Source organism: Macaca mulatta, chromosome 13 (genome assembly GCF_049350105.2).
Source record: "Macaca mulatta isolate MMU2019108-1 chromosome 13, T2T-MMU8v2.0, whole genome shotgun sequence".
NCBI classification, from domain to species: Eukaryota; Metazoa; Chordata; class Mammalia; order Primates; family Cercopithecidae; genus Macaca; species Macaca mulatta.
In genome coordinates, this window is record NC_133418.1 from 53,867,155 (window position 1) to 53,881,455 (window position 14,301).

At 47.7% G+C, this 14,301-nt stretch overlaps 1 protein-coding gene across 1 annotated transcript; it reads left to right on the forward strand.

Annotated features, from left to right (window-relative positions):
• Nucleotides 1–7,846: 7,846 nt before the first annotated feature.
• CD207 (CD207 molecule) lies at nt 7,847–14,301 on the forward strand. The gene is made up of 6 exons (XM_001100466.5): nt 7,847–7,972; nt 8,070–8,186; nt 9,664–10,038; nt 10,632–10,783; nt 11,843–11,961; nt 12,469–14,301. Exons 1-6 carry the CDS (start codon nt 7,900–7,902, stop codon nt 12,617–12,619), a joined length of 987 nt encoding a protein of 328 aa, XP_001100466.4. The 5' UTR covers nt 7,847–7,899; the 3' UTR covers nt 12,620–14,301.

Sequence of the window (14,301 nt, forward strand, 5' to 3'; positions counted from 1 at the left end):
TCCCATATTTCTTGGAGGCTTTGTTCATTTCTTTTTACTCTTTTTTCTCTAATCTTGTCTTCTCACTTTATTTCATTAATTTGATCTTCAATCATTGATATCCTTTATTCCACTTGATCGAATCAGCTATTGAAGCTTGTGCATGCGTTATGAAGTTCTTGTGCCATGGTTTTCATCTCCATCGGGTCATTTAAGGTCTTCTATACACTGTTTATTCTAGTTAACCATTTGTCTAACCTTTTTTCAAGGGTTTTAGTTTCCTTGCAATGGGTTAGATCATGCTCCTTTAGCTTGGAGAAGTTTGTTATTACTGACCTTCTGAAGCCTACTTCTGTCAACTCATCAAAGTCATTCTCCACCCAGCTTTGTTCCATTGCTGATAAGGAGTAGCGATCCTTTGGAGGAGAAGAGGCACTCTGGTCTTTATAATTTTCAGCTTTTCTGCTCTGGTTTCTCCCCATCTTTGTGATTTTATCTACCTTTGGTCTTTGATGTTAGCGATCTATAGATAAGGTTTTGGTGTGGATGTCCTTTTTGTTGATGTTGATGCTATTCCTTTCTGTTTGTTAGTTTTCCTTCCAACAGTCAGCTGCAGGTCTGTTGGAGTTTGCTGGAGGTCCACTCCAGACCTGGTTTGTCTTGGTATCACCAGTGAGGCTGCAGAACAGCAAATATTGCAGAACAGCAAGTATTGCTGCCTGATCCTTTCTCTGGAAGCTTCATCCCAGAGGGTCACCCATCTGTATGAGGTGCCTGTCGGCCCCTACTGGGAGGTGTCTCCCAGTTAGGCTACATGGGGTCAGGGACACACTTGAGGAGGCAGTCTGTCTGCTCTCAGAGCTTAAGTGCTGTGCTGGGAGAACCACTGCTCTCTTCAGAGCTGTTAGACAGGGATGTTGAAGTCTGCAGAAGTTGTCTGCTGCCTTTTGTTTAGCTATGCCCAGCCCACAGAGGTGGAGTCTATAGAGGCAGTAGGTCTTGCTGAGCTGTGGTGGGCTCTGCCCAGTTTGAGCTTCCTGGCTGCTTTGTTTACCTACTCAAGCCTCAGCAATGGTGGATGCCCCTCCCCCAGCCAGGCTGCAGCCTTGCAGGTCAATCTCAGACTGCCGTGCTAGCAGTGAGCAAGGCTCCATGGGTGTGGGACCCACTGAGCCAGGCACAAGAGAGAATCACCTTGTCTGCTGGTTGCTAAGACCATGGGAAAAGCACAGTATTTGGGCGTGAGTGTACCAATTTTCCAGGTACAGTCTGTCACGGCTTTCCTTGGCTAGGAAAGGGAAATCCCCCGAACCCTTGCACTTCCTGGGTGAGGCGATGGCTCCGCCCTGCTTTGGCTTGCCCTTCACGGGCTGCACCCACTGTCCAATGAGTCCCAATGAGATGATCCAGGTACCTCAGCTGGAAATGCAGAAATCACCCATCTTCTGCATCAATCATGCTGGGAACTGCAGATTGGAGCTGTTCCTATTCGACCATCTTGGAGTGGACCCATCCATGTTATTAAGTAAATAAATAGCTTTTAAATTTGGAAACATTTTGACCATTATTTCTTTGAATAGATTTTCTGTCCCTCTTCACCCTCTTTGAGAACTTACAATTCCATGTATATTAATTGCATGAAGTTGTCTCAGACTTCACTGATGTTCTGCTCTTTTTTCTCTCTGTGCTTCATTTTGGATAGTTTCTATTGCTATATCTTCAAATTCATTGATCTTTTCTTCTACAATTTATAACCTGCCATTAATCCCTTTCAGTGTATTTTTCATACCAGGCATTGTAGTTTTTTTAATCATTAGAAGTTCAATTTGTATCTGTTAAATATTTCATGTCTCTATTTAACTGTTTGAACACAAGAAACACAGTTATAATGTCTATTGTAATGTCCTTGCCTAGTAATTCTAACATCTGTATCAGTTCTGGGTTAGTTTCAGTAGATTGGTTTTTATCCTTACTATGGGTTACATTTTTTTGCTAGTCTGTTCTATGAGCTGTGTTATGGATTGAACTGTGTTTTCTGTTCATTTATCAGTTGAATCCCTAATCCTCAACGTGACTGTGTCTGGAGATAGGGCCTTCATTATAAATCTATACTAATTCATACTGTAGAGTTTTGGTATATCAATAGAAAGACAAATGGAACACAATAGAAAATCCAGAAACAGACCTTTAAATATATGAAACAAACTCAAACATATTATGAAACACATGATGAAGATGGTACTTCATAGTCAGAAATAAAATTATGCATTGTTTTAAAAAATGGTATCAGCACAGCAGGCTACCCATTTAGAAATAAATAAGTTAGATTCCTTTCTAAAATCATGGAATACTCGAACAAGACAATAAGAGATAAGAAAAAAATGGGATATCATGAAATCCAAATGTATTAAATATAAAAAGTGAAAACAAAGTTACAGTAGAGCATGAACTAAAAATAAAAGTTATTATGAAGATGTAAGTTTGATTTTAAGGTTATCCATAATACATTACTAAGCAAAAAAAAAAAAAAACCCAAAAAAACAAAAACAAAACCTTACACACTATAGGGTAGAGTTCTAGTTTTGTAAAAAAAATTTATGTGCTTACCTAATGCATTGGACAGAACTCTTTGGTTGCAAGAAACAGAAACCCATCCAATTAAATTCAAATGAAAATAAGAGATTTTTGTTTTTGTTTATGTTCATATAACCAAACCAAGAAACAGAGTGTCTGTGGGGAATGGAACTCAGGTTCAACAGGATCCAGCACTCAAAAGCACCAGGACTCACTTTTTGTCTCTTCGTTTTTTTGTTACAGCTTCTGTCTCTGTGCTGGTCTTATTCTACTGAGGTCTTCCACATGACAGAGGAACTGGTTACTAGCTGCCCTATAGTCATATCTTTAGGGCCCTCAGTTTAGGGAGAGAGGAGAGCTACCTTCCTACCCAAACCTTGGGCAGCCATCATTGTGAGCTGTCACTTCTATGCCTGGAATCAGCAGCCCCATTTGAATCACAAACTGAAAAAAGTTTCCCAGTGGAGAGGGATTTTTGGTATCAGAAATTCAGGAGAGGCCAGGTGTAGTGGCTCACGCCTGTAATCCCAGCACTTTGGGAGGCCGAGGTGGGTGGATCATGAGGTCAGCAGATTGAGGCCATCCTGATTAACATGGTGAAACCCCATCTCTACTAAAAATACAAAAAATTAGCCAAATGTGGTGGCGGGCGCCTGTAGTCCCAGCTACATGGGAGGCTGAGGCAGGAGAATTGCTTGAACTCTGGAGGTGGAGGTTACAGTGAGCTGAGATCACACCACTGCACTCCAGCCTGGGCAACAGAGTGAGACTCTATCTCAAACAAAACAAAACAAAAAAGAAATGCAGGAGAGGTGGGGAAGGATGCTAGGGAAAATAAGCAGGAATTGTCTTGTTAAATATGTATATAATATATCCATAGTTACGATTAGACATAGCTATGGCTATAGATATAGATGTGTATATGTATATACATGGGTGGTAAGGAAAACTGAACTATGGGTATAACATTTGTTGTCTCTATGGTGGGTTTCTTTTTTTCTTTTCTTTCTTTTTTTCCTTTTTTGAGACAGAGTCTCACTCACCCAGGCTGGAGTTCAGTGGCATGAACTCAGCTCACTGCAATATCTGCCTTCTGGGTTCAAGTGATTCTCCTGCCTCAGCCTCCCGAGTAGCTGGGACTATAGGCACACACCACCATGCCTAGCTAATTTTTGTATTTTTAGTAGAGACGGGTTTATGTTGGCTAGGCTGGTCTCAAACTCCTGACCGCAGGTGATCTGCCCACCTTGGCCTCCCAAAGTGCTGGGATTACAGATGTGAGCCACTGCGCCCAGCCTATGGTGGGTTTTTTTTCCTACTTGGATTTTTTCTATAATTAATATCATTAGTTATATAATAAATAAAAGATTTTAAAAGAAACTGCACATTTTTTTTCCTAAAAGCCTTTCATTACTTTCCTAACATAGATTTGCCCCTCTCACTAAAGCTATAGGCATGAGTTCTTTGACCTACAATGTAATTTGGAGCAGCCTTCTCTGCCGGGTACACAGCAGCTCTTCCATGTGGCTAGGTTGCCAGCCCATTTACATATCACACTATTTATGATGGCACTGGGTGAAATACCCTGATCGGTAGGGTCTGGCTCATTGTCACTGTTCCAAAGAGACTTATCCTTATACAATGTCATAAAAAAGGAACCCATTATCAGGGTCCAGGGAGACATGGGGAGGTCCCTATAGTGTTGTCAGTCATTTTTAGTCTTGGGAGACTTCCCTTCTCCCCAGCATTAAGGATGTCATATTTTTTCAACAACAGGAAAACCATTCCTGAGGGCGGGGTCTGTAGTTGTCTTTTTCCTTGCTGTGTCTTGGTACCTAGGGCACAGCAGGACTCTAGAGGAGTAAGTGATGCCACCTATGCTCCTTGGTTTCTCTGCCCTATCCCCTGTGCCCAGGGCACATGTCCAGAGGGTGGCATGGAATCCCTTGATTTTTTGTGGGCCAAATCCCCCCATTGCATCACAGGAGTCCCTCTGAGGCCTGCAAGCCAGGTGTGACCAGCTGTAATCCCCTCTCATTTCAGAGTCATTCTCCCTCCTCCCTCGCTTCTCCTTCCCTGTCCCCACTCCGCAGTTCGGTGTTCACTCTAGTTTCCTCCATGACTTGACTGAGGGACTCGGGTGACTCCTCCCGGGAGATGACTCTCGGCACTGCTGGAGCATTTCAAACAACCCAGGTCTCTGTTCCAGTCTTGCTGATTAAGTCCATGGTCCTCCTCCAAGCATAAGGCTGGTCCCAACCATAGTCCCAACAAGAGAAAGGGAAAAAGTGGCCAAGCTGTTTTCTTCCTCTGTCCTTGTCCAGAGAAAGTATTAGAACCCCAGGAGCACAGGAAGAGGAGAAATGAAAGAAATGAGCACAGACTTCCCATTCTCACCACAGAAGTGATTTTTTTGGTCACTAGGTCTGATCAGAGCTCCTCTTCTGTTTGGAAGAGGAGGGTTCAGAAGCCTGAGTGCCCAGGAGAGCCGCCCGCCTTCCTGACTGGCAAGTGTGGCCAAGGCACCTGCCTGCTTCTCTGTCTTTTCTCCTGTCAGGCCAGGTGCCAGATAGAGCATCCAGAGATTTGCACAGGAGAGATACTCAGGAAATACCTGCAGATGAGCATGCTTATAGGAAGACGGCTCGTGACTCCCTCCCTCTCCACAAAGTGGGAAATGAAACTTCTTATGGTTTGGGACTTTTACATCCATGTCCTCTGAAACCCCAGAGGGCCCACAACCCAGGATTCCATGCCTTTGCTCAGCTTCCTCATGCTGGATCATCCTTTCGCCTCTCAGTATTCTACCTACCTGAGCCTCCATTTCCATCACTTGGACTAAATGCTCCCTGCCCCAGCCCCTTCCTATGCCATCGGCGCAGCCTCTTCCTATGCCATGGGCCCAGCCTGCTGAGGCTTCCTTATCCTTTCCTGGGACCACTGAGAGGGCGTCTGGGGGCTCTATAAAGAATAACTCATGCCACAAACCAGCAGAGAAAACCCAACTTTTTGACCTAGGGGAAAGGGACAAGACACTCCCAAGGCATGTTGTGTGGCAGCTTCTTTCCTTCAAATGCTGCAGGAGGAGACCAGGACCCCTGCAAGGCCTCTTCTACCAGGGTCTTAAGTAATTTGGATTCTTCTCTATCCCCAGGCCCAGAAATAGGACAGGCTGTGGATGAAGGGCCAGGAGTCAGGAGCAGAAGGGCAGAGATGGCTCTGGAGTTGGGCTGGGTCCTGAGCATGAGAGTCCAGAAGTGGAACATTCTAATCCTGTCTAAGCCCTGACAGAACCAACGCTCTGCAACCACACGAGCCACCTGAAGAGAGTGGGAATCTTCATGGGCGTTCAGAGGCAGGCAGTGAGGTGGAGCCAGACCCTGAGGTTTGGGACTATCGAACATCAAAATTTAGAGCAGACAGCAGGTAGGGAAGCAATGAGACAGAACAAATGAGACACCATCTTTGTTACCCGGCTTCCTTCCCAGAGCTTCCCAGTGTGGGGTCCCCTCTGGGTTCCCTCATCCAGTCTGAGAAGTGACTCCAGCCTGAGGCCTGGTTAACTGGAGAGAGAGAGCATCGAGGGCCTGTAACTACAATGAGCTGCACATGGGCACGGGCTGAGCGTGCAGCCACCATCCTCCCAAGTACCAAAGGCAGCAGGAGCCCCTGAAAGCATAGGTAGATATTTCCTTGGCCCTGCTAGCTTAACCTCTAACCCTGGTCCCTGATACAGCCTGTCATCCAGCTCTACTGGCTCAGCCTCAGCAGGCCCAGGACAGCTTTCTTGTCCTGCGGCCAGAGCTTTTGTTCATTCCTGAGTAAGGAATAAATCACACTTCCCCTTATGCTTTTGCTTTGAAGATGAATGAGAACTTCTGGAGATAGCGGAAAGAAGCAGTAGCTTCTAGAAGGCAGATCCCAGGCCACAGACTGTGTAAACATCAGAGTGGCATGATTAGCTATCAAGTCTCCCAGTCACTTACCATTCACCCATCCGTCCATGCATCCTCCATCCATTCATTCATCCATTCACCCATCCTCCAATTATCTGGACCAACCTCCTTCTTTTTTCTTTCCTTCCCTCCCTCTTTCCTCTCCTGTTTCCTACATTCCAAGAAATATTTTTATAGAGTCTGCCATGTGCCAAATTTCTCAGATTTGGCAGACTTCTTCAAAGCATGAGAAGTCACCCAGGAGAAAATGTAGTCCTTCACTGAGCTCCAAATAGGCTCCTCTGTGCCCTGAGCTTCTTGCACATATGGAACTCTCTATTCAGGGTTACAAGCAAGGAGAGAGGAAGTTGTGGACAGAGAGAGAGGAGAGAGAAACAGAAAGATTCCTAGTCTGACGTTGCTGAGCACCCCTACTTTGTTTGAAAAGCTCACATGCTACAGGAAGCAGGGAGGAGAACTCAAGTCTTAGGTTTACATTTTGAATCTCCAAGTTGCATATTATAAAGGAATATTGTATCAGCCAAGATGCGCTAATAACGGGAAGCAGAATATTCTATTGCAATGGTTGCTTCCTGGCTTCCCCCAACCAGTCTGTGCTCCTCACCACGATCAGAGTGATGTTTTTACAGTGTCCCTGTCCTTGTCTCTCTCCTGCCTGAAGTCCTTAATTGGCCTCATGTCACCCACGAGCTAGAGGTGAAGCTCCTTGACATGATCAGAAGGATCTTCATAATCAGACCCCAGGTGCCTCTTCCACCCTATGTGAGTCCCCTTCCTCACATTTTTGTGTATATTTTATGTTCCAGCAATATTGCCACTATTTTCAGTTTGCCAAGCACTCCATGCTATCTTAAGCTCCATCCTTTGGCATATGCTTATCTTTCTACTGCAGTTTTTTTCCCATTATTCCATTTCACACGCTTCTTTCAACTGGGCACATCTGTCTCTTGTGCAATTTATTTGCTCATGTCTGTCTTTCCCACCAGACTGTGAGCTGCTTGGTGCAAGGACTGTGAGTTATTCATCGCTGTGGCCCTATGCCTGGTACAGCATCAGTACCTAGAAGGCACTCAGTCCGTATTTGTGGGGTGAATGGATGGGTGGATGGGTGAAGAGAATCTTACAAGAGAAATGGGATAGCTTTGGGGCAAGATGGTTAATGTATCTATGTAACAGACTCCCAGAGAAGACAACAGATGGCCTCTTTCTGAAAGCTCAGACTTCTGAGGAGGGGAGTAAGCCAGACAAGGTATCTAGTCAGGAATAGGGAAGTTGGGATGATATGGTGACCTAGTGTGGGACTGACTTCCTGTTTCCTCTAGATAAGAGCCCTTGGAGAGACAGGCAGCCAGAAGCACTTGTGCTTCCAGGGTAAGGGTGAGCACTCAGGATGACGGCCGAGAGGGAGGTCCCTGATGCACACTTCACTGTGGACAAACAGAACATCTCCCTCTGGCCCCGAGGCAAGCCACAGTCACTGCTGAGAACCTGCTCCGTGTTCTGTGTGCAAACCTGCCCTTTGCTACTCCTTCAACACACATTTTCTTCTTTTTCCAACAGAGCCTCCTCCCAAGTCTGGTCCATCTCTGTTCCCGGGGAAAACACCCACAGTCCGTGCTGCATTAATCTGCCTGACGCTGGTCCTGGTCGCCTCCATCCTGCTGCAGGCTGTCCTTTGTAAGTCCTCATGTTTCATCGTCTGGGCTTAGCCCCTCTCTGTGGCCAGCTGGCTCCCTCCAGATCCAGACCACTTCCCTGCTCTCCAGGTTTCTCCTGCCTCTGACTTTCATTTGTCTCCTTTCTCCTCTTTCCATGTGCAGTAACAGGGTGTGCCGCCCCCAGTACGGTGAGCTGATGCTCTTTCCCTCCCAATTTCTGGGAGATTATTGGGATCAGCATTTGCACATTGGTGCTCAAGGATACATTCTTTTGTCCTCAGGAAACATTTATCTAGTTTTTCATGCTGTGCTATTTTCTCTCCCTCCATCCCCCACCAATCTGAGCTCTGCTCCTTGGATTTGGAGCCTTGTGGACAGTCCCTGACAGTGCAATGTCTCCTGACCCTGTGAAGGACTAAGCCTCATGTGTCATTGGCCCCAACTCACCAGATGGAGAGCCTGACCAACGAGCCAACAGATCTCCATGACTCAGTCCCCTCAACAGGACCCGTTCGTGCTCTCTTCATTCTCCTGTCCCTGCAAAAATCATGTCTAGGGAGCCTTCCTACTCATTTGGTGTTGCGGGGTTTATCTTTCTTCCTCTTCTGGCTCTGTCAGGCTTCATGCCCTTTGCTGCTGGCAGAGCCTTCTTCCTCCTGCCAGGGCTCCAGCAAGCGGAGCAAGGGGACCCGAGAAGCTGTTGGGTTTGGTTTTCTCCCTCTGTGGCCTCGGGACATACTTGGTCTTAGACTTGTAGGCTCTGAGCAGAGTCCCCCTTCCCCCATCCTAGACCCCTGGCCTCTAGCATGGCATTTTCCTCAGGGCTCACCTTTGAGCCTCTTGGTTTATCTTTGATCCTCTCTCTGGTACCCAGGCCTGGGACCTGAGCAGAATGTGAAAGTGGGTAGGGCAAGGGAAGGGGAGAAACAGTTTTGTAATCTCCTTTTCCATGTTCTCTGGAGAAGAAGCCACTTCCAGATTAGTGGCTGGCTCTTCCCATGGTCACAGAGGGGCCCATGGACAGATGTGAGGGAGTGGTGCTGTCCTAGCAGACAGCCACTGCAGGGGTTTCTGAAAGCAGAGGGATGGCAACCAAGGGGTGGGGTCCAGGGGGAATCAAGTTCTGGGGAGAGTGATGGGGCTCATGGAGGGCACCCCTTTATCAAATGTTCCATGAACACTCAGAGAAATTTCAGGACTGGTTTCTAACCCCTGCTTCTGCTTGCCTGTGAAATTTTCTCACAGAGAGCCTGTGTTTCATCCATCTCCCCATTGTCTGTATCCACCTGTGTTCCTAGCACATGGTAGGTGCCCATTGCACATTTGTTGTATCTTAATGAATGATTGGAGGGTTGGGGTGGCCCATTGGACTGTCCTGGTTCTTTGGGAAGCTTCAGCCTGTTCCTTCTCTTCCCTTCCTTTGATCGACCTGACAACAGCCCCACTCCTGTCCCTGGGGCTCCCCTCAGCTGACCTCCTGACTTTCTCAATCCCAGATCCCCGGTTTATGGGCAACATATCAGATGTAAAGACCAATGTCCAGTTGCTGAAAGGTCGTGTGGACAACATCAGCACCTTGGATTCTGAAATTAAAAAGAATAGCGATGGCATGGAGGCAGCTGGCGTTCAGATCCAGACGGTGAATGTGAGCCTGGGTTATGTGCGTTCTCAGTTCCTGAAGTTAAAAACCAGTGTGGAGAAGGCCAACGCACAGATCCAGATCTTAACAAGAAGTTGGGAAGAAGTCGGTACCTTAAATGCCCAAATCCCAGAGTTAAAAAGTGATTTGGAGAAAGCCAGTGCTTTGAATACAAAGATCCGGGCACTCCAGGGCAGCTTGGACAATATGAGCAAGTTGCTCAAACGACAAAGTAAGTGACTCAGAAAATTACATTGAAGCTGACCAGCGGCCCATGGGATCTTACCTGTCCCAGACCTGAGGTCACTGGGCTGGTGGGTTAGGGAGGAGGCCGGGGGGAAGAGAGGGGCAGCCATGGACTAGGAAGTTAAGGAGGGAGGGCTTGAGGTTGGGAAGGACTTAGGCGCAGTTAGGAGAAAAGAGACCACGGTCCAGCTAGAGTTCCCACACCAAAGTGCAGAATGTAAAAGCATTAGGGGCTGTCCACCCTGGCCCATACCTAGTCATTTCTCATCAAGTTCCTTTCTAGAGTCCAGGGGCTCAGCCACTTGTCATGGCCGATGGAGGGTTGCTTCCCCTCATGGGAAAGACACTCTTTGTCCATCCTCTTGCATTCTAACCTCTCCAGTCCCAGACACTCTATTAGTCTCTGTCTGACTTTCAGGATTTGAAAGAGTGTCCCAAATCCCCTACACAAGGAGCCAAGGACACCAGAGCACAGCTCCATTTGCTGCTGTCTCTGAGACCTCATTCAAGTGCCCCCACCAAGCCAGCACCCCAAGAAATCAAGAATACCAGTATTCACTTTTACCTCTTGTTCTCTAGATGACATTCTACAGGTGGTTTCTCAAGGCTGGAAGTACTTCAAGGGGAACTTCTATTACTTTTCTCTCGTCACAAAGACCTGGTATAGTGCCCAGCAGTTCTGTGTGTCCAGGAATTCACACCTGACCTCGGTGACCTCAGAGAGTGAGCAGGTGAGTGTTGTGCCTGTGGGCTCTGGGAAGGGGGCATATGAGCACTGGGCCCGGGAGGATGGGCAAGATTATACTGTGCGAACAAAAATCCCCAAATATTGATGACCTAATGAAGAAGGAGTTCTCAGTACTATGTCCAATAAGGGCCAGCAAGGGGGCTGTGCTCACTATGGCTACTCAAGGACCCAGGCCGAAGGAGTCTTTATCTGAACATGTTTCCACAATTGCTGGGGCAGGAAAAGGGAACTTGACATATTGTGCAAAGCTTCTGCCCAGATTTAACATACCTCATTTTTGCTTACATTTCACTGGCGTAAGTTACATTAAGTAAGTTAAGTAAGTGATGCAGTACTCCTGGACTGGGAGGATCCTGGATTCCAGTACTCCTGGAACAGGGCAGAGAGGAGCTACTTTCCATGTGCCCAGAAAAAAAGAAATATTTGTGAACAGCATTAATGATTCCACGTGACTCAAGAAGTCTCCTGCCTGGTGAGGCAGAAATTGGGCAGGCCCTTTTCATCTGGGCGGTGGGATAGCAGCTCAGGTCAGAGCCTGGGCTCTGGAGTAGTTCTAGAGCCCTAACCTTGCCAACTAACTAGTCCTAGCAGCTTGGGTGGAATACCCAACTTCACTGGGCAAACTTCACTGGCCCTCACGTGCTGAAACATGCATGGTGATGGCACCTGCCTCAGAGGAAAGGAGTGAATGCATATGGAGGACTCAGCACAGTGCCGCATGTGGATTCAGGTGTTGTCATATGAACCATTCTCTTGCGGTCCATGCTCTGGAGTTCAGCTGAGGCCTTCCTGTGCTTCAGCACCTGCTTCCTGAGTGGCAGAAATGCTTAAGTCCTGAGCCTGTTAGCTGCAGGGCAGGGACACATCATAATCTGGAAGATGAAATCTGGGCTCTGGGCAAGGGCAGGAAGAGGCTTGAGAGGCCAGTGTGCAGTGCATCTGTGGGTCAGGGCTGTCAGTGAGCACAGGTGAAGAACACCCAGAGACAGGTGATCAAGCTCGGAGTGTGACCGCACCTCTGCTTAACCTGTCTTTCCTATAGGAGTTTCTGTATAAAACAGCGGGGGGACTCACCTACTGGATTGGCCTGACTAAAGCAGGGATGCAAGGGGACTGGTTCTGGGTGGATGACACGCCATTCGACAAGGTCCAAAGTGCGAAGTAAGTCCCTGGAGCCCTCCCTGCCAGCCTGACTTTCCCCGGCCATGGCCAGGGCATGAAGGGAGTTGGGGCGATATTCCCCATGAGACAGGGTTTCTGATTCTTCCCTGTGCTAGGGTGACAGGAGCATTGCAACCAAGATCTAGCGCAATCCTGTCACTAACTGGCTGTGGGATCTGGGCCCTCCACGCCCTCTGGGGTGTGGCAGCAAGGCCTTCTACCTGGCCGGCTTCAGCAGGGATCCTGTCATGAGTCTAGGTCTTCACAGTGTGGGTTTGTGTAGGGACTTGAGAGTGGTGGGTTGGTTTTGCCTGGACTTGGGGCGTGAGTGAAAGCTTAGAGGTCTAAGTCCCGCTAGTCCCCTTCCTCTTAGGCTTGGGTGCAGACATTTACTATGCCATTCCCTAGGACTCAAGCTGGGGTTGAGTTAACTCATTTCTTCACTGGAAATAAGTTCTTCTTGGTTTTCCACTTTGTAAATCCATCCTTATTTCTCCCTCTTGGTAGGTTCTGGATCCCAGGTGAGCCCAACAATGCTGGGAACAATGAACACTGTGGCAATATAAGGGTTTCCTCGCTTCAGGCCTGGAATGATGCCCAATGTGACAAAACGTTTCTTTTCATCTGTAAGCGACCCTACATCCCGTCAGAACCGTGACAGAACAGGCTCCCAAGCTCACTCTTTGAACTCCAACGCTTGTCAAACATGAGGAAATGCCTCTTTCTCCCCCAGACTCCAGGAGGACTTTGCACGTTAATTTTTCTTGCTTCAAAATTGTCCCACAGTGGCATTCTGGAGTCCATCTGTCTTGGCTGGAAATTCTCTGACCCCATGGAGGCAGCTGGAATGGAAAGGAGAACTCAGGTTAAAGTGGGAGGGGTGGGTAGAGAGGATTTAGAAGTTCCAATTGCCCTGCTAAGGAGGATTAAGACCCGTAATCCGGGACAACACCTGGGGTTTTCCACTTCTTCAGAGAAGCCTCAGCTTCATCACATCAAAGTTATTTCAGAGCAACCAAGCAATTCTGCTGATATTGTCATTCAGGGCTTTTCTTGGCCAAACCCTCTAGAATTTCCACGTGTCTGCTTAGCTGTGCTGGCAGCTGGCAGCTGGCTGTGTTTGCAGTGGGAATAGCTCTGTTCTTGGAGATCCTGCTCATGGTATATCCTCAGTGGCTTCTTCATCCACATCATCTAAAGCCTGAACCTCTTCTCTGGTTCAAGTCAGCGGCTGACATGGACTTGTATCTCCTTCAGAACTCGGCCAGTACCCAGACTCCCTTCTCCTTCCACTCACTTAGTACACCCGGGTGCCCAGCCCTGCCTTCCGCCCCAGTGTCCATCCAGCCTCTGTCCTCACCTCCCCGGCACCTCCTCCTCCTTCTGCATTTCCTGTCTTCCCGTGTCTTGTGCGTGGGAAGCAGCCTTCAGTGCCTTCATGAATTCGCCTTCCAGCTTCCTCAGAATAAAATGCTGCCTGGGTCAAGGCCTCACTCCACGTGCACTTTTTCATTCCTGGTTGTCCAGGTGAATATGTGGGAAAGGCGGTCTCCTCTGCTGGACATGAAGTTCTAGAGTATCATCAGGAAACATCTGGGGAGTCAAAAATAACAAGGACTAGGGAAGTTCCAGCCCTGGAAATGCCATAAAATGTGACTAGTACTTATTTCTAGTTTTTATTAAAATAAAGTAGAGCAAGGTCTCCAAGGTCTCCAATGTCACGATCTTGGTGGTCTTTCTTCTTGGGTGTTTACTGGACAATCTTCTAGTCTCTAGCTCAATTCCCAAGAACGAGTTTCAACAGGTTTTCCGCTCTTCACAGAGACCCAGTTCCACAGGCATCAATTCCAAATCTCAAGTCCAGTGGCCAAAGCAGGAATCCAGGCAGCAGCCACCACAGAGAGGAGGGGAGAGTGGAGTGAGCACAGGTCCTCATTAGGGTCCACAGGAAAAGATGCTTCATTAAATGACTGTGACCAGCAGTGTGTTGTTCTGGGTGCAAATGGGTCAGAGCTGAGGGTACAGGCTTGTATTGTAAGACCTGAAATAGCATGTGCTGCTGTGACATTTTATGCCTCACAGGGCCCCAAAGACCTAACCCTAAGTTCCCTGCCTCTCACCAGATATGCCCTTGCCCTCGGTCCTCACCTGGCTAGTTTCCTATCGTCTGGGACCAGCTGCACTCCACCCAGCTTTCTACTTAATGGATTTCACTTATCTGCCAGCCTGATAAACTATTCAAAAAAGCCAATCACATCCTCCTAAGGAACCCAGGGCACCTCATCATTTTGTTACTACAAGGCCTGCCTCCCACAGCCCTGGCTGGTTCACTCTGCTCCT